This window comes from Anabrus simplex, chromosome 1, assembly GCF_040414725.1.
Source record: "Anabrus simplex isolate iqAnaSimp1 chromosome 1, ASM4041472v1, whole genome shotgun sequence".
Taxonomy (NCBI): domain Eukaryota; kingdom Metazoa; phylum Arthropoda; class Insecta; order Orthoptera; family Tettigoniidae; genus Anabrus; species Anabrus simplex.
The window spans coordinates 1,805,446,165-1,805,465,041 of record NC_090265.1 but is presented as its reverse complement, the minus strand read 5'-3'; the positions used below and the strand labels follow the sequence as shown (position 1 = coordinate 1,805,465,041).

The window sequence follows — 18,877 nt, the reverse complement described above, 5'->3', positions numbered from 1 at the left end:
GGCAAGATACGGTACTATTTAAATATACTGTATCTACACTACAATTCTCAGCTGAAATGTGGTTATATGAATTTTTACCACTGGTGGATTTCTATTATTTTCCCTACTACTACGCGGGACGGAGAATAAAAGTGCCCTTAAATGCTGAAAATCCTGTACATTTTTGTCTTTCAATTTCCATACTTTTTTTTTTTTTTTTTTTTTTTTTTTTTTTTTTTTTGCTCTCTCTTATCTCTTTTAGTTGTTCCGTTTTTCCCAACTGTAATTTTGCCACAACAACTCTATGGTCCCCATCAAATGCTTCTCCGGGTAAAGCTGTCACATCCATCAACTTCTGTGATTTGTCCTTTCCACCAAAAAGTAGTCAATTACTGATTTTGTTCTTCTATCACCCCACCCGTATCTCGTGATTTTCCTGTTGTTTTTCTTTTGAAACCCTGTATTGCCCACTAAAAGTACACTCCTTTCACATAAGTCCACTAGTTCCTCTCCTTCCCATATCCATGTGGTCCAAGGACTTCTTTATTTCCTTGTCTCTCTTTTTCTGACCTGTGCATTCAGATCTCCCATAATAACCACTTCCACACCTGAAATTTTTCTTTCTACTTTCTCCAAGAATCCTCCAATATCTTCTTCTCTGTTTCCCATCTGTGGTGCATACACTTGTATGAAGTCAATCACTTCATTCATCATATTCAGTCTAATCTTCATTATTCTGTCACTCACACATTCTACCACTTCAACTTACTCCTCCAATTGCTTTGAAATGATTAGTTCCATTCCGTTTATTGCCTCTTGGCCACCACTCCTTCCGTTACCTTTCCATTTCATTTCAGTCAGGGTCATAACTATTCTTATCTTAATGTTGGTTACTCGGCCCATTTCTCACAGTTCCCCCAGTACCCTGAGAACTGCACGTCGCCTTAAGCAGGGAGTGCACAAACCTTTTCCGAAGTTGATTTACTAGTACCATACCGTTCACCATATATAGGCTATTATTACGATGGAGTCGCCACTCGCAAAGGCATATTATACCTACTGCCAGGTGAAAGAAATACACTTTCATACAATTTCAGGAAGACCCCAATATTTTGCAAGTATATCATCCTGCTTTCAAGAGAGATTACCCAGACAGGCATGCACCGCATGGAGTGTGACTCCTTCAAAATATCATTCAAATGCACATTTTTGTGGAAAATGTTATGCCATTTTCATAAAGATACGTTGCCAACTCATAACTGGAATACTAGTTGTCAGTGGTGACATTTCGGTTCGAATTTTGTAAAAATATTGCCTGTTTCGATACAATAATTAAATTGAAATAACAAATAACGTAGTTCAACCTATTCAATACAAGTAAATAAGAAATGTAGTGTTATATTCTTATTTAATTATAAGCGGAAGCGGTACCGGTTTCAACCTCAATCTGGGTCATCATCAGCCGAATAAAAATACAAAAACAATGCATTGGAAAACAAGAAATTAAAGGATGAGTCTTTCACTTCACTGTTCACCTCTTCTCGTAAACATTTTCAGACACAGTGTCGAACTTTGCTTGTGTTGTGCTACTTTTCAGAATATTGAGCCTTACACTGACCTCCTACTTCTTCTAGATTTTATGATTTAAAATCGTGCAGATCTAATCCCCATTATCTTATATTGCTTCTTCAACTGTTTTTGTGAAAGACTCATCCTTTAATTTCTTGTTTTCCTATGCATTGTTTTTGTATTTTTATTTGGCTGATGATGACCCATGGCGTAGGGATGCGGTGACCCCATTGCCCAGTGGGCAACCACTGCAATCATCCTCCCGAGTATTGGCGGGTAAACCATAGACTTAACTGACGTGAGGAAATGCGTGTCAGACACTGACCATCTAGTGCATAACAAAGTATCAACGTGAAGATCCATGGTAGGCCCAGCAAGCCAGGGGTAGCATCTTCGAATTGCTTTCAACAATCAAGCGAGCCTCGGATGGAGATAAAAAATAATACCGAAATTGACAAAGTCTTCGAGCAGATCTAGCAGGTATGACGGCCAACGTGGCTCCGATGAAAGACAGATATGTCCGAAAAACAATGTAAGAATTGGGACTATGGATGTTTTGACCCTGACTGGAAAAACTGAAGAACTTATCGATATGATGAAGAGGAAAAATCTATCCATATTGGGAATGAGTGAAAGAAAATGGAGAAAGGCAGGTAGCAAGATTCTCAGAGATGGCTACAAATTAGTATGGAGTGGACGCGAGGAAGAGGCCAGAAATGGTGTAGCTTTCCTGATAACAAAAGACATGGACGCCATTACCGAAGTATCCTATAAGAATGATAGGATCATTAAATTATCTATGCAGCTGGAGTCCACAAATTACATGGTAGTGCAGGTATATGCACCACAGGTTGGTTGTAGAGAAGGAACAATTCTGTCAAGATCTAGAAGATATAATTGATGAAGAAAATGTCATCATCATTGGGGACTTAAATACACAAGTTGGGACCGACAGACTTGGTTATGAGGAAATCATTGGACCACATGGGTTTGCGAACAGAAATGCAGAAGGCGAACAAATGCTTGATTTGTACAGAAGAAATGGATTGATCATCAAAAATACCTTCTTCCAAAAACAAGACAGCCACAAGATAACAAGATATAGCTGGGATGGAAAACATAAGTTGATCATCGACTATATCATCACTAACCAAGGAGTAGGGAAATATGTAACTTAAGTCAAAGTTATCCTCAGTGAGAGTATGGACAGTGATCATAGACCTAAATCATGCGGCTAACACAACCCCAAAGAAAAGAAAAAGAGAACGTAAAGTGTAGACTTGGAAATTAGAAGAAGCCAAGCTGAAGGAAGAATATAAAATAAGGATACAGAGACACTTGCCAAAAGGGGAAATGAATACAGTAGATGAAGAATGGAAAATATTTAAAGGATACTTTCATGGGTGAAGCTAAAGACCTGTGTGGAGTAACAGGATCGACCATGAAAGAAAAAGGCAGAGTGAGATTGGCTATAAAAGAGAGAAATTGGGCAAAAAAGATGCTAGACAAAGAAAAGCAAAGAGATGCACAAGATCCAGGTGGCCAAGAAATAACTAAACAGGGCAGAAAAACTTACAGATAAGAGGATAGTAAGAGAAGAGAAAGAGAAAAAATGGAATGAGTTTGTGGCAGAGGAAACAAGAAACTTCTTTACAGAGTGATTAAAAACAAGCGAAATAACCTAGAAGACATCAGGACAGTGGATCAGTAGTATGAGAGGAAGATGGAATCAGGAGAGAATTCAAGACCTCCTTTGACAAGCTCCTGATTGTAATTCAAAACAGAGAAGAATCTGGAAAAAGTGAAGAGCCCAGTAAAAATATGGAGCCACCAATCACATGGTTGGAGATAGAGAAGAGCCTTAAAAGTATGAAGAAAGGGAAAGCTGCAGGAAAAGATGAGTTAAGTGTGGACATGTTTAGAGCAGGAGGAACCCCAGCAATCCAATGGCTATATAGACTCCTAAATGTAGTATGGCAGAAAAATACCATCCCAGAAGACTCGAAGAAAGATATAATTGTACCCATATTCAAGAAAGGCAGCAGACGGAAATGTACCCACTACCGCGGCATGACTCTACTCTCTCATGGACTAAAAATTCTGGAAAAAATTTTAGAGATAGACTGCAAGAAATTGTAGAACCACTTTTAGAAGAGGAACAATATGGCTTTAGGCCTGGAAGATCAACAACAGATCTTATATTTTCTGTCAGGATGCTGATGGAAAAACATTGGGAAAAAGAGAAGCCTTTATATCTACTGTTCCTTGACATCGAAAAGGCCTATGACAGCATACCAAGGGAGCTTATTTGGGAGTGCCTGAGAAACTTCGAAGTTCGAGACAGTCTAATTTCAAAAGTTAAGGTGCTTTACGAGAAAACCAGAAGCTGTCTACAAGTCGGTTCTGGACTGTCAGACTGGTTTGAGACAAAAAGGGGAGTACACCTAGATAGTGCTTTGTCGCCCCTATTATTTATCATTGTAATGAATACCATATTAAAGGTGCTAAAAGAAAAGGGGCAACAAGACTTAAAAGCTTTGCATTTGCAGATGATGTAGTAATTTGGGGTAACTCAGAGAAACTGCAGGTGTGGAGTCAGGAGTTTGAGAGATATTGGTTAAACATCAACAAGGCTAAAACGGTGGTGTTGAAGGTACAGAAGGGTGACAATCGGCCAGAAATCATGCTAAATGGCACTAAGCTGGACAGTGTCACAGAATTTAAGTACTTGGGTAGTATAATGTCCAAGGATAACTTAGCTAAACATGAAGTAAATAGTCGAATCAGCAAATCAATACATTTTTACCTCCAAGTAACGCAGCTACTATGGGATAAACAAGTACCACTCAAAACCAAGATGACACTGTATAAATCATACTACACCCCTATCCTCACATACAGCCTGGAAACCGCTACATTAACAAGAAAGGACAACTCGAAACTCCAAGCAGCAGAAATGAAGTTCCTACGCACAATGATCCAGAAGACCAGGAGGGATAAAATTGGGAATGAAAAAGTCAGAGAAGACGTAGGACTAGAAGACTCCTTACTCCAGAAGATCCAAAAGGCAAGACTGAAGTGGTTTGGTCATATGAGAAGAATGAGTGCCAGCAGGTCTGCAAGAAAGGAGTATGAAAAAGAAATTAGAGGAAAGAGACCAGTGGGCAGACCTAGAGAAAAATGGACAGACTTAGTGAAGAAGGATGTAGAGGAGAGAGGTCAGGATTGGGAGCGGATTGTGAACGAAGAATGGTTCATAGACAGAACAAAATGGAATGGGCTCGTATACCACACCTGGGAAACTGAAGTTGGTCAACGATGATGATGATGATGATGATGACGATGATGACGATGACCCAGTTTGGGGTCGAAACCGGTACCGCTTCCACTTATAATTAAATAAGAATGTAACACTGTATTTCTTATTGAATAGGTTGAACTACGTTATTTGTTATTTCAATTTAATTATGATACAGTTCAGTACGAAACATCATGAAATTTTTATCTTTAAATGTTTCGATACAATGTCAAATCATTTATTGGACATCACAAAAAGATCTGGTTTCTGAATTCTGCAATACAGCTCAAAATTATATATGTGATGGATTTGCTTGAGGGATAAGAATTTCATATAGGTTCTTATTGAACTGAGTAATTAAGTATATTTTATAGTTCCATCTTTTCAATACAAATTAACTTTACAAGTTGTTTACACATGGTACTAGTTTCGACTCCAGATCTGGTTTATCACAAAAAGTGCAAGGTACTAAAAATCACAAAACCAATGTACAAAAACATAAAATGCTTAGTTAAAAAGATAAGCTTGTCTGTGATGTAAGTTCAAATTGATGCTAAAACTTTTGAATATACGTATACAATACAAAAGAATGGGGCATTTAAAAGTCATAAAAATGTTTGTAGAAATTTATCTTGGCGCAAAGAGAATTGAAATCAATCACCAGTATGATGAATAAAAAGGCTTGCAGTTCCACAACAGATATAAGTACAGTTAACATTCAACGATGTCTTTGAAATTAATGTTGAAGTGCTGGTGGAGTTTTCATGTGAAGGTCAAAATGTTCTAAAACATAGAAGGTTCAATACGGAACCATAGTTGACCTGATAAATGAGAGCCAAAATTAGTGCTAAGGAAATTTAAAGGCAAAGGAACAAAAGAAAAAATAAATATGACTCGCACACAAATTCGGTGGTGGAGAGCAATTTCTCAATAAAAATATTAGTTCATGGAACGATATTGTCAATGATATCAAAATCAAGGAACTTTAGAAACGCATCAGTTTCAGTTCTAGTATCCCTTGCAAATCGTTTTGGACCGGAAGAAGTTTATATTATATTTTTTTACCTAGGTTTGCCTGCCTCTGTAACCAGATTGTGTCTAAGTCTGTAACATAAAATCTGAAATCATCTCCGTCGTTGTCGGGTTTACCTGCTCCGGAAACTACTAACTGATCCATATCACTATCCTCTTCTTCCTTCATCACAACTACATGTCCGTGATCGTTGTCTCCGTCCTCGTGGAATTCAGGTTGAAGATCTGGATCACCATCGGAAAGCTCTAGAAGAACGAAACAATTCGTGAACAAAACAAATATTTACGGTAATGAAATCTATCTGAAACATATTTATCAATGTGAAAAATAATATTGGAAGCTTCACAGCGAGTTGCTTGAACTACAAAACAAGCACACACGCCCTACAATATGTACGAAAGAAAGTGTTACGGGAGTGGACGCGCGCTTCACTCGGTGTGGCGTCACACTTGAGTTGAAGCCTGTAATGATTCACCAGCAAAATAAAAACAAACTAATTTACCGCGCCCACTGTGCTGAAGTAGGTCAAATTTAATACATCGTGTGTTTCCAGAGCATATTGAAAAATAGCAGACGCCGAATAACTAGGTTCTATCTAACGTTGTGTAAATTTGACTGGAAAGCATTTTTAAAGTTTGGTGAATAAGTTCAGAACCAATAAAGATTTTTAAGTCTATTCAGGCTGTTTTGCTTAACTAATTGTTTATGATTCCTTGACAATAAATTGTCAAAAATGTATTTCCTTGGTGGTGAAATGAAACTAAATCAAATAAAATGGCTGTTCTAAACTGTGATATTTAATTCTCAGATGCTACTTTCCTTTTCTGAAGTGTGAATATTTTTTTCCCCAATTTTTTTCCTTTTATAAAATAAAACATGGTCAGTAATTCTTGGGAAATGTTTTAAAATAATAAAGTTCTTAATTTATGTATTTAACTCATATTCCTCGAAGAAGGATTAGTTCTTAAGAAAACTGGACGAGTTGTGAGATAAGGGTTCGAATCCCACTGTCGGCAGCCCTGAAGATGGTTTTCCATGGTTTCCCATTTTCACACCAGGCAAATGCTGGGGCTGTACCTTAATTAAGGCCACAGTCACTTCCTTCCAACTCCTAGGCCTTTCCTATCCCATCGTCGCCATAAGACCTATCTGTGTCGGTGTGACGTAAAGCCACTAGCCAAAAAAAAGTTCTTAAGAAATATTTCATCAATTTTGTAAATTATATGAATGTTATAAATTACAATAAGCAAAATTACCGAAAAATAATTTATTTATTATCACCCCGTTCAATATATGCCACGTGTTACATGGTTGAAATTCACATAATACTATATAAACTTCTCAGGACCACAAAAATTATTTATTTATTATCACCGCAATGTGTTTGTTGGTTTAATTGTGTTTGTAAAAATAAAATGCACAAACAGTAGGATTACACTCTTCTGAGATTACAAAAATTCATTCTGCTCTTTGAACTCATAACATCAGTATTGAAACAAAAAGCTGCAGCAAATCTGTATTTTACTCTTCTTTGTACATATTTCTACTGTTTGAGAAGGTTTTCAAAATAAGTTTGATCAGTCTATGGCATCCTTTTATACATTACTTGAATATCAGCTACTTTGTGTTTTGCAAGTTTCATTCTGTTTATCGTTTGCTGTGTAGGTAGAAATCTAAATTCATTATATTTAGTTTCCTTATTTTCACTGCACAAGCCAAGTTATCTGTATGAAATTTGGATTCTCTATGGGAAAGCTTATATACAATTTTAAATGGGGTACCTTGTTCAAAAATTAATTGATTAACTTTACTAAAAGTAATATTTACATTCTTTCTTTCTTAATCTGTTTACCCTCCAGAGTTGGTTTTTCCGTCGGACTCATTGAAGAATCCCACCTCTACCGCCTCAAGGGTAGTGTCCTGGAGCGTGAGACTTTTGGTTGGGTGATACAACTGGGGAGGAGGACCAGTGCGTTGCCTAGTTGGCTTCACCTGTTATGCTGAACAGGGGCCTTGTGGGGGCATGTAAAGATTGGAAGGGATAGACAAGGAAGAGGGTAATGGAAAAGCAATGGGAGTATGGGAATGATATGGTGATGACATTTACTGGCATTGAAAAGGCATATATGACGAGTGTCCCCAGGACTAAATTTGGGACAGTCTGGTACAAAAGGAATTGGGCTGCAAAAGAAATTGGACAGGGATTAATAAAAATGGTCATGGCAATGTTCAAGAAATGTTGTAGTTGCATGTAGACACAAGTTGGTGGCAGGATAAGTTGGTTGAAAATCACTAGTGGGCTGAGATAGGGAAGTGTTCTGTCGCCAATCCTGTTTACAATAGTAATGGATGACATCGTGAGAACTGCAAAAGCAGCATATGGAGGAAGAGAAATTAACATGTCATTTGCAGATAATATTGTGATATGAGGAGAAGATGACATGAATGTTCAAGAACAGTTGATGTGGTGAATGGAAAGAGCGAAGAATGTGGATTGAAAATAAGTGTAGAAAAGGGTAAAACTCTTGTTGTGACTATAGGGGGGAAAGAAGGGTAAAGTCAGATTGGACTTTCAGACAAGCCCCTGGAAGTAGTCGAGACGTTCAAATACCTGGGGAGTGAATTAATGAAGAATGCTCGACTGGATGCTGAAATTAGTAAGGGAATTCAAGCTGGAAGCAGTGTCTGTCATAGTGTAAGAAATATGTTATGGGACAAAGATGTGCCAATGGAAGCAAAGGATACTATGTACAAGATGTATTACGTACCCATAACGACTTACGGAGCAGAAACTTGGACAATGACAAAGAAGGATGAGAGTCGAATATAGGCAGGTGAAATGAAGTTCTTGAGGAGTATGATACAGAAGGGTAGAAGAAAAAATAAGGAATGAGAAAATCCAGGAAGAAATTGGAGTGGATAGAATAGAGAAGAGCTGATTAAGATGGTTTGGGCACATAAAACAAATGAATGATGAAAGAATGCCAAAAAAAAAGGGATGGAAATGCCAATGCAAGGAAGGAGAGGCTGCGGACGACCACGATTGAGGTGATAGGGGACAAACAAATGCAGTATTAGAGAAAGAAACCTGGACTGGGACACACGTGTTGGAGGAGGAGTGGTGGAAAGACTGAAGAAAGTGGAAAGGAACCATATTTGCCCCCGCCGGCTACAGTTGGGTAATGGAAAATTATGATTATTATATATTTCCTTATATATATAAATGATATTAGTAAAGAAGTGGAATCAGAGATAAGGCTTTTTGCGGATGATTTTATTCTGTACAGAGTAATAAATAAGTTAAAAGATTGTGAGCAACTGCAAAATTACCACGATAATGTTGTGCAATGGGCAGTACACAATGGCATGATGATAAATGGGGTTAAAAGTCAGGTTGTGCGTTTCATGAATAGGAAAAGTCCTCTCAGTTTTAATTACTGCGTTGATGGGGTGAAAGTTCCTTTTGGGGATCATTGTAAGTATCTAGGTGTTAATATAAGGAAAGATCTTCATTGGGATAATGACATAAATGGGATTGTAAATAAAGGGTACAGATCTCTGCACATGGTTATGAGCTTATTTAGAGGTTGTAGTAAGGATCTAAAGGAGAGGGCATACAAGTCTCTGGTAAGACTTGGGGATAGGAGTGAGGTGATAGGAGTGGAATCGTGGTTGAAAGAAGGGGTGGGTAATAGAGAAGTATTTCCAGAAGGGTACACAGTCTATCGTAGAGACCGAGGAGATAAAAAGGGAGGGGGGGGGTGTTTATTCTGGTGAAGGAAACTTACTGTTCACATGAATGGTTTACCGATGAAAGGGATGAAATGTTAGGGATAAAATTAGTTTGTGATAATATGAAGGAGATGGGAATTATAGGAACATACAGGCCTGGAAGAGAGGAAAGAGACATGGAAATCTTTGAGAAAATAATAGATTATACTCGTAAAAACAATAATAATGATATGGTAATAATTGGGGGAGATCTAAATTTGCCTGAAGTTGAATGGAATGGAGCTGCAAGTGAAGCCCATAAACAGAAACTGGCAAATAAGTTAATTTGGGAGGGAGGATTTACACAAGTAGTACAAGAAGCGACTCGTCTCAATAACTTACTAGATGTATTCTTGGTTAAACCATGGGAAATTGTTGATAAAACTGAGGTAATTGAAGGAATAGGCTGTAATAATGGATGTAGGACTCGTACCAAAAAGGCTTAATAAGAGGGTTACACAAGACAAGAAATTGTACAGAAAAACTAAAGTTGATGAATTTGGGACTTACCTTAAATCACAATTCAGTTGTTGGATAAGTGAAGGGAATAACGTGGATACACTTTGGGCTAAATTTAAAGGAATCATTTGGGAAGGAGAGAAGAGATTTGTACCTGTTAAGAAGGGTAAAATGACCTCAGACCCTGTTTATTATACAAGGGAAATAAGAAAATTAAAAAGAAAATGTAGAATAGTAAACAGGAAAATCAAAGAGGGTAGGGAGAGTAGAGAAACTAGAAAACAACTAATGAGGGAAATGAATAGAGTGAAAAAGGAAGCAAAAGAGAAATATATGAATGGCATACTTCAAGAGGGTAATGACCACAAAGGGAAATGGAAAAAGATGTATTCATATATCAGGAATCAAAAAGGAAAAGGAATCCAAATTCCTACAATAGTGGGAGAAGGGGGTGAACATTATTTAACAGATACTGAGAAAGCAAACCTATTTAGTAGGGAATTTAGAGATTCAGTAGATGATTATCAAGAGTTGGAAACCAAAACAGAAGATAGAGAGGGAGAGAGACAGAGGGAAACAAGAAGATTCTCATTCACAAATGAAGATATTTTCAGAGAAATCCAACTGCTTCAGCAAGGAAAAGCAGCAGGAAGTGATCAAATTACTGGGGAGGTATTAAAGACAATGGGGTGGTACATAGTGCCTTATTTAAAATTTCTCTTTGACTATGTCATAAATAATAGTGTAATACCAAAGGAATGGAAGGAATCTATAATAATACCAATTGATAAAGGAAAGGGTGATAAAAGGAAACCAGAGAACTACAGACCAATCAGCCTGACCAGTATAGTTTTGTAAAATACTGGAGAGTTTAATATCGAAGTACATCAGAGGGATATGCAATGATAAACATTGGTTCATGAGGAGCCAGTATGGATTTAGAAAGAAATTTTCTTGTGAGGCACAACTGGTGGGATTTCAGCAGGACATATCAGATCAGTTGGATTCAGGAGGTCAGTTAGATTGCATAGCCATAGATCTTTCCAAAGCCTTTGATAGAGTGGAACATGGAATATTATTAAAGAAATTGGAGGGAATAGGATTGGACATAAGGGTTACACGTTGGATAAAAGCATTTCTAAATTCAAGGGTTCAGAAAGTCAAAGTAGGAAATAATGTATCTCAGGAAGAGAAAGTTTGGAAGGGAATTGCACAGGGTAGTATAATCGGTCCGTTACTTTTCTTAATATACGCAAATGATTTAAGGAACAATATAACATTAAAAATAAGATTTGTGCAGATGACATAATTGTTTATAGGGAAATAAACAACATTGAGGATTGTTCAGAATTACAAAGGGACCTTGAAAGTATCCAACAATGGGTTGAAGAAAATGACATGGAGGTTAATGGAGGCAAATCAACTGTTACAACTATTACAAACAGGAGCTTTAAAACTGAATTTGAATATACTTTGGATGAGGTAGTTATCCCAAAAGATGGCAAGTGCAAATACTTAGGTGTGAGATTTGAAAGTAATTTGCACTGGAAGCATCATATTGATGACATTGTTGGGAAAGCATACAGATCGTTACATGTCATAATGAGGCTACTTAAAGGATGCAACAAAGAATTAAAAGAAAAAAAGTTACTTGAATATGGTTCGTCCATTATTGGAATATGCAAACAGTGTTTGGGATCCTCACCAAGAATACCTAATAAAAGAAATAGATAGTGTGCAGAGGAAAGCAGCAAGATTTGTAACAGGGGATTTCAGGAGAAAGAGTAGTGTATCAGAAATGTTAAAGGAACTTGGGTGGGAAACTTTAAGTAAGAGAAGGGAGAAAACTAGACTTATAGGATTATATAGAGCCTATACAAGAGAAGAAGCATGGGGAGATATCCGTAAGAGGCTTAAGTTGGAAAATAATTATATCGGCAGGACTGACCACAAATATAAAATTAGAAGGAATTTTAGCAGAAGCAATTGGGGTAAATTTTCATTCATTGGGAAGGGTGTGAAGGAGTGGAACAGTTTACCAGGGGTAGTGTTTGATCCTTTTCCAAAATCTGTACACATATTCAAGAAGAGAATAAACAGCAACAGAGAAAATAAATGAAGTGTTAGAGGGCATTCGACCAGTGCAGGTTATTGTAAAAAAAAAAAAAAAAAATGTGTGTGAATAAATTAATTCCATCCCCTGGTCTAAGGAGTTTGGACAGCCAAAGTAGGGGACTGCCTGTAGGGGTGAAGTACAGTGGGGACTTCGAGGGCCCTGGGACCGCTACGATAGCTGTGAAGGCCCTTCAGGAACTCTGAAAAGTGGTGGCAAAAGGGGCTCTGGTTAAGACGCAGCAGGTCGTTATGCTACTTAGGATCCAGAACGGGTTAAAAAAAAAAAAAGAAAAGGTAAATAAATAAATGCAATGTAAATATTAATCTTATACCAGTTGTATAGTATCATTTGAAGTAATTCCACATACTGTATATCAGTTGACTATATTTGTAAGTAGTACAGGAGATATTATAAGTAGAATTTTGTAAACAATATAAATTTATTAAGGATGAGCTGTGTGTTTAATAGAAAACATTGTTAGCGTAAATTGTATGATATTGTATTAGAGGAAAATTTTCTTCTCTTGTTAATTTAATATTTAGTGCTTGACAATAATGTATTTTCGTGTACCATTTGCCACCAAGGTAGACACCTCATTTGCAAAGAAAGAGATTTTGATTTGATTTGATTTGATTTGATTTGATTTGATTTGATTTGATTTGATTTGATTTGATTTGATTTGATTTGATTTGATTTGATTTGATTTGAAGACACCAAATAGAGTATGGTTCCAGTGTATGGGACCTCCACCAGGATTACTTGATTCAAGAACTGGAAGAAATCGAAAGAAAGTCAGCTCCATTTGTTCTGGGTGATTTCCAACAAAAGAGTAGCGTTACAAAAATGTTGCAAAGTTTGGGCTGGGAAGACTTGGGAGAAAGGAGACAAGCTGCTCGACTAAATTTAGTTATTTGGGACAAATATTTCAGGTTCCTTATGGGAATCAACACCTATATCATAAGTGGTATGTTTCGAGCTGTCAGTGGAGAGATGGCGTGGAATGACATCAGTAGACGAATATGTTTGAGTGGTGTCTTTAAAAGTAGGAAAGATCACAATATGAAGATAAAGTTGTAATTTAAGAGGACAAATTGGGGCAAATATTTGTTTATAGGAAGGGGAGTTAGGGTTTGGAATAACTTACCAATAAATTTCCATTTTCTTTGAAATCATTTAATAAAAGGCTAGAAAAACAACAGATAGGGAATGTGCCACCTAGGCGACTGACTTAAATACACATCAGTAGTGATTGATTGTTTGGATTAATGTAATTAATTGATGTAATGCCTCATGTACTAGATGTTGTGAAAGAAAGCTAAAAATTCAATAGATACTGTTGTTGAAATGTTGGATGCTATTAACATTGATTATTTATCACTAATTTCTTGTATGGTTTTCAGACAACCCTGTGAGTGTTACACCCAAACCTTCGACTGTGGTGAAAGATACAGGACCTCGGCGCTCTCTCAATCTAGAAGACTACAAAAAGAAGAGAGGACTTATCTGAAAGTGCCTTGTGTGTGTGTGTGTGTATTTGTGTGGAACTTGAATATTCGTGATCATTTGTCATGTGTACAGCAGACAATCTTTTTTATAAAAACAAACCAGAATAGCAGTTGTAAACCATGTAAAATATTGGTTTGTTTTGACGAACGTGAGAATGTAAAGAAGTTTCTTCAGTTTGCCTGTGTTACTAGGTGAAGTATTATTTGCAATACTTCTAGTGTGTTAGAACTAACACTGATACTGGTGGTTGTACAGTGTATTGTACTCCTCGAGGAACTATTTTAGATGGCCGACTGCTGGCAAGGGGGACTACATGGACATTTTAATTCACCACTCTCTCTCCTTATAATTTTATACTTGTTATTTTCCTCTTGTTTGGGTACAAAAACCTTTAGTGAATGCTGTGAAATGGACCAGTACAGTGAAACTCTTATGTCTTATGCCATTTTTTCTTCCTTCTCTCACTTTCAGTCATAAGTGTGGCAGTTATTAGCATAAAAATAACTGAAGATGTTTAAGTTCATCTTGGATTAGTAAGAACCTACTATTAGCATTCTTTAAATTAAAATTATTTATAAACAAGTCCTTGCAAGACTATGTATTTGAGACTGAATAGAATTATATGATAATTTGTGCATTACATTTTATGTATTGCTGAACTGATTGTGTTGTGTAGTTGAGCCGCAGGCCTGAAAAGTGGGGTTCAAGTTGCAGTTCAGAGAGAGGAATGAAAGCATTGCTATTTATTAGCGGAAATCATTTAATCGGTCAGAATTCAGACCTGTTGACGTAATACTGGATCTCGAACCTTTGAAATACGAATGAAGACATCAGTACGTATATTTATTGGTGTCTTTATTTATCATAAAAAGTAGAAAGGATCATAAATAAAGTTTAAAAAATAGCACACTCGCATAATTGCGTAATTTACACACCCTCATTTTTCTTAGTTCAAATTGGGGGATTTTTTTTTTAATTGACATACCCTGCAGGTGACAAGTACCAGCCTTCTGACTGTGTGAGTCAGCACTGACTATTACAAACATTTTATATTCTGTGGTATCATATTGTGCAAGTAATGAATGCTGCATCACATAAACTCGTGGTATTCGCGAGAATAGATCAGCGGGCCGAGGTGCTAGTGCAAGAAGAGAAATGCACAGCATTTTGAGGCCCAAAAACTGGTGATTTCTCCTTGAACATGTTGGACAGCAGTGAAAATGATTTGCTCTGGAAAGATGCTAGAGTTAATGGCAGCAGCAGTAGTGATGATGAATATAAAGGAAAGAATTTTCTTCTTCTTGCTACTGTGCCATGTGATTGGTACTTAATTTGCTTCGTTATCTTTCTGGTATCCATAGGCTATTTCAACTTGACCTTGACTGATGCAACAGTTATGGCGGTCAATTTATATTTTGTTAATTATACACTATGTATACATTTATCTGATAGTAATATTTTTGTATGTTAGAAATACGCAGTTAATTTACACAGCCAGATTTTTCACCTACATTTTTAGTCAAAAAAAAGTGTTAATTATGCAAGTAAATATGGTGTTTTGAAATACGCTGAACTGCAGATCCAGTCAGCAGCCACGAGACAGGCAGACTTACCTTAAAGATTGGCTGACATTGCTCTAGTAAATTCCAAATGCTAAATGTAAAAAGAAACGTGTACATTTCAAATACCACTGTGATATACAGGGTTATTGTAAATTACCGTATTTACGCAAATAATCCCGCACCCTAATTTTATGAAGGCTCATTTTGAAAAAATGAAATAAACTAAAATTCCTTCGTAATATATGTATAAACAAACATTTCTTTCATATCACTCCACGAGGTCCACGTGTTCTTTACGCACATATGAACATGTTAATTTACAGATATTGCTGCTTTGCCTGAGATTATAAAAATACATTGTCACTGTTATAGAATGCCATGACAGTTAGCAAGTAGGCCTACTTACGTGACTGATATTTCATTAACCTGAACTTGCAATAAGCTCAGTTCCCTGTAGATCGGAAGATTCATTGTCTCCTCTCCTGAATTACAAATTCATCACACTCCACGTCTAAAACGCTTCTCACACGCGGTCTCTCTTTCCTCGGATAGTAACACAACGGGCGGTGGATAATTATTTTCGTGCAATGTAAACACTTGAAGAAGACACCCGGCAAAGTCAGATGTTGGTTTTGCGATACAGTAAAATTTCGAATTAATGGCCAACTCGTAATTCAGAAGTGCAACTCTTGCCGCTTCACAAGATATTCTGATATCCACTACTGCATGCCATTAACATTGATTCACAGTTTAAACCTTTCAAACGCCATGGAAAAAATTCTATTTCCGAAATGCATCCAACGGTTTGCATTTACATTATTCAAATAATGCACTTGGATAACTCACTGGAAAAAATAACCTCACGCAATGAAAGAAAAAAGCAAAATTCAAAGACAAGGACAAATTATGCTGGCTCGCATTTTGCAAGTGTTTTATTTTTTGGTTTACTGTACTGTTTGCATCTGTTTGCATTTTTAGGTACCTTGTACTTGCACAGAAAGTGCCCGACACCCTTAAAACATCGTAGCTTATCGAACTTTCCTATGACGAAGGGAGGAAGTCTTTCGCTTCCGTCTGCATTGTAATACAGTACAGTGATCTCATGTCCTTTAAAACTATAAATCTGTGTGGGCTCGGCATTGACATTATTGTTCCGTACTTACGAATTGATTATAATTATGAACCTCACTTTTCGCCTACTGTCGGCATTGCCAGTCTTCACAGATTCAGCTTCTCCGCCCAGCCTGCTACGTGATATTGTGGCATTCCGTAAAACACTGTATACAAACGAATATACGATCTCACTCGAACTTAGCAACTATGAAAAACACTGTAGACACACCGTAGTGAGTGAAAGTGCCAAAAGCTACGCCTGAATGTTCCTGAATATGAGTTCTATCGTGACACAGAGAAATTTTGAATTTGAATTTCTCTGTAAAATACTATTTTTTGAAATGTAAAGGCAGTTTATAATTAAAAGTCTTAGTAGTCTTCCGTTTAAATACGACATATGGGGCAGTTTTATTCCATCTGCAGTTACACAAAGCATAACTGTACACCCAACATCAGAAACTAGGTGATGCAGGAGTGTGTTGCCAACCTCGACGGAAATAAAACCCGCACCCCAATTTCATGCCTCAGTTTGTTTGAAAAATATGCGCGGATTATTCGCGTAAATACAGTAGTTACCTGAAATTAATCAATGAATAATTTTGAAACCACTGATCGAATCTTATTCAGATGTCTGTCGAACCAAAGCCAACAGACTTCACTCCATGCACTCTCCTCGTTTGTGTAGCGGGGAACGTGACGCAGGTGTGTAACGGTGCGCTTCTGCTTGTGACAAGCACTCAGCATGCAACTCAGTTGCACTGCAGTCATCGTAAAATTCTCCATACTGTAGGTTGTGAAATGGCCAGCTCCAAACACTTCTTTCGACTTCGTGTATACGTTCCTCTCACTGCTTCCATAACGTGTCTACTACACGAGGGTGTTCCTGTCCTTTTTATTGGTGTGCCACAAAACCTGTTTTGATAGTTTTCACCTATTGCAGAGCTTTTGGATACTCTGCTCTGAAATGTCTTAGTACGGTAATTTGCAGTTTTATTTTGTGAAAGCACAGAAAACACGGCGTGCGTCTGCATGGCAACTGTCGCTAGGTGAACTACGAGAGTGCATGGTTTGTTAAGAAGAAAGCCATACTTTCCAGCGTTGTCAGCTCACTTAAATGTACACAACTTAAAAGATTTGCAGTCTGTTGAAGACATAAGGGATAAAAGGACACACTATTAAACAAAGAATCATGCAAGGACTTTGTTTTTAACCTAAGCAACATGCAAAATTGACTGTGGTTGATAGACTTCAGAGGTTATGTAGAGATATCAATGCCTGATGCTCCTGAGAGCACTGTGTATCATCTTCCCCCAAACGGCAGTATGACTTGGAGCTCGGCATACCTGCCAATTTCCTGATTTAGGCGGGAGACTTCCGATTATTCTATTATTTCTCCCAATTTTTGCTTACTCTTTGGTGAACTTCAACCATTTGTTTTCAAATCTCGCCATTTCAGCTTTGTACGCCAGTGGCCGGGAATCCTTCGTTCCTTGGCTGCTTTCAAATGAAATATCGACGTTTATAATACCAGAAATGCGCGCGAATCTGCGATATTTATTGAAACCTGTATATCAGTTGTCAATCTCTCGTTCTCGCGTGTTATATTGGCGATTAGTGACTTTTCTATAGATTTTAGGAGCCATTTCGACACAACCCTGGCAATTTTTTATTTATTACTTGATAAAAATAGCATTGCGCTTAGCATAATCGCGTGGGCGCGTGATGCACTGTATTAATCTACGCATTTGCTAAGTAATGGCATCTAAGTGCATGCCTGGAGCAGAAGTCCATACTATTTTCGGAAGGCTTGTCAGAGACCGATCGTCTCGCTTACATACTGCCTGTGAAGAAATAGAGATGTGTAGCAACAGTCGGGTTTTGAGAGAATATGTATTATAATATATACCACAGTACTCCTGGACTGTGCAAGACATATAGAATAAGCAGTTTTGACCAGTTGTATCTCCTAATTTTCATATCATAATCTCCTGATTTTGGGCTTTGTAAAGTTGGCAGGTATGTCAGGGTATTACTAAACTCCTGTTAACAGAAGCTGATTCTGTACACTCATAGGAATCGTCAATAAACACTCGTCGAATAGAATACTTAGGCCTATTATTGGCCATAGTTTTCTTAGCGTGCTGCTGTTCATGAAACTCGGGATTCTTCACTTCATATACGTGTTTGATATCACAGCTGGAGAGTAGGGGCAAACACCCTTTTTGCAGAAAAAATTATTGTCAGTAGCAGAATGTTTTAATAACAACTGGACTGTGGTGCGTTACGTGTATTCTTTGATGCTGAATCTATTGAAACCATTCCTGGAAAGGTTTTGACTAACTACGCTCAAGATATTGTGAGATAAATACACAAAAAAGCATTAAATTTAACCAGTGTGAACCTATGGTTAGGGGTGTCATTTTATACCCCTCATTTTGTTGCTAAAATGGTATGATTTTGGTTAATATTTC

General features: G+C 37.3%; 1 protein-coding gene across 1 annotated transcript in view; it reads left to right on the top strand.

The window, feature by feature from the left end:
- The window catches only part of Rtf1 (RNA polymerase-associated protein Rtf1), a 225,241-nt gene extending 209,857 nt beyond the window's left edge, over window positions 1-15,384 (top strand). The window contains exon 14 of the mRNA XM_067138556.2: window positions 13,626-15,384. Coding sequence (XP_066994657.2) covers window positions 13,626-13,732 — 107 coding nt within the window. The 3' untranslated portion in view covers window positions 13,733-15,384. The remainder of the gene's footprint in view (window positions 1-13,625) is intronic.
- Window positions 15,385-18,877: the final 3,493 nt, after the last annotated feature.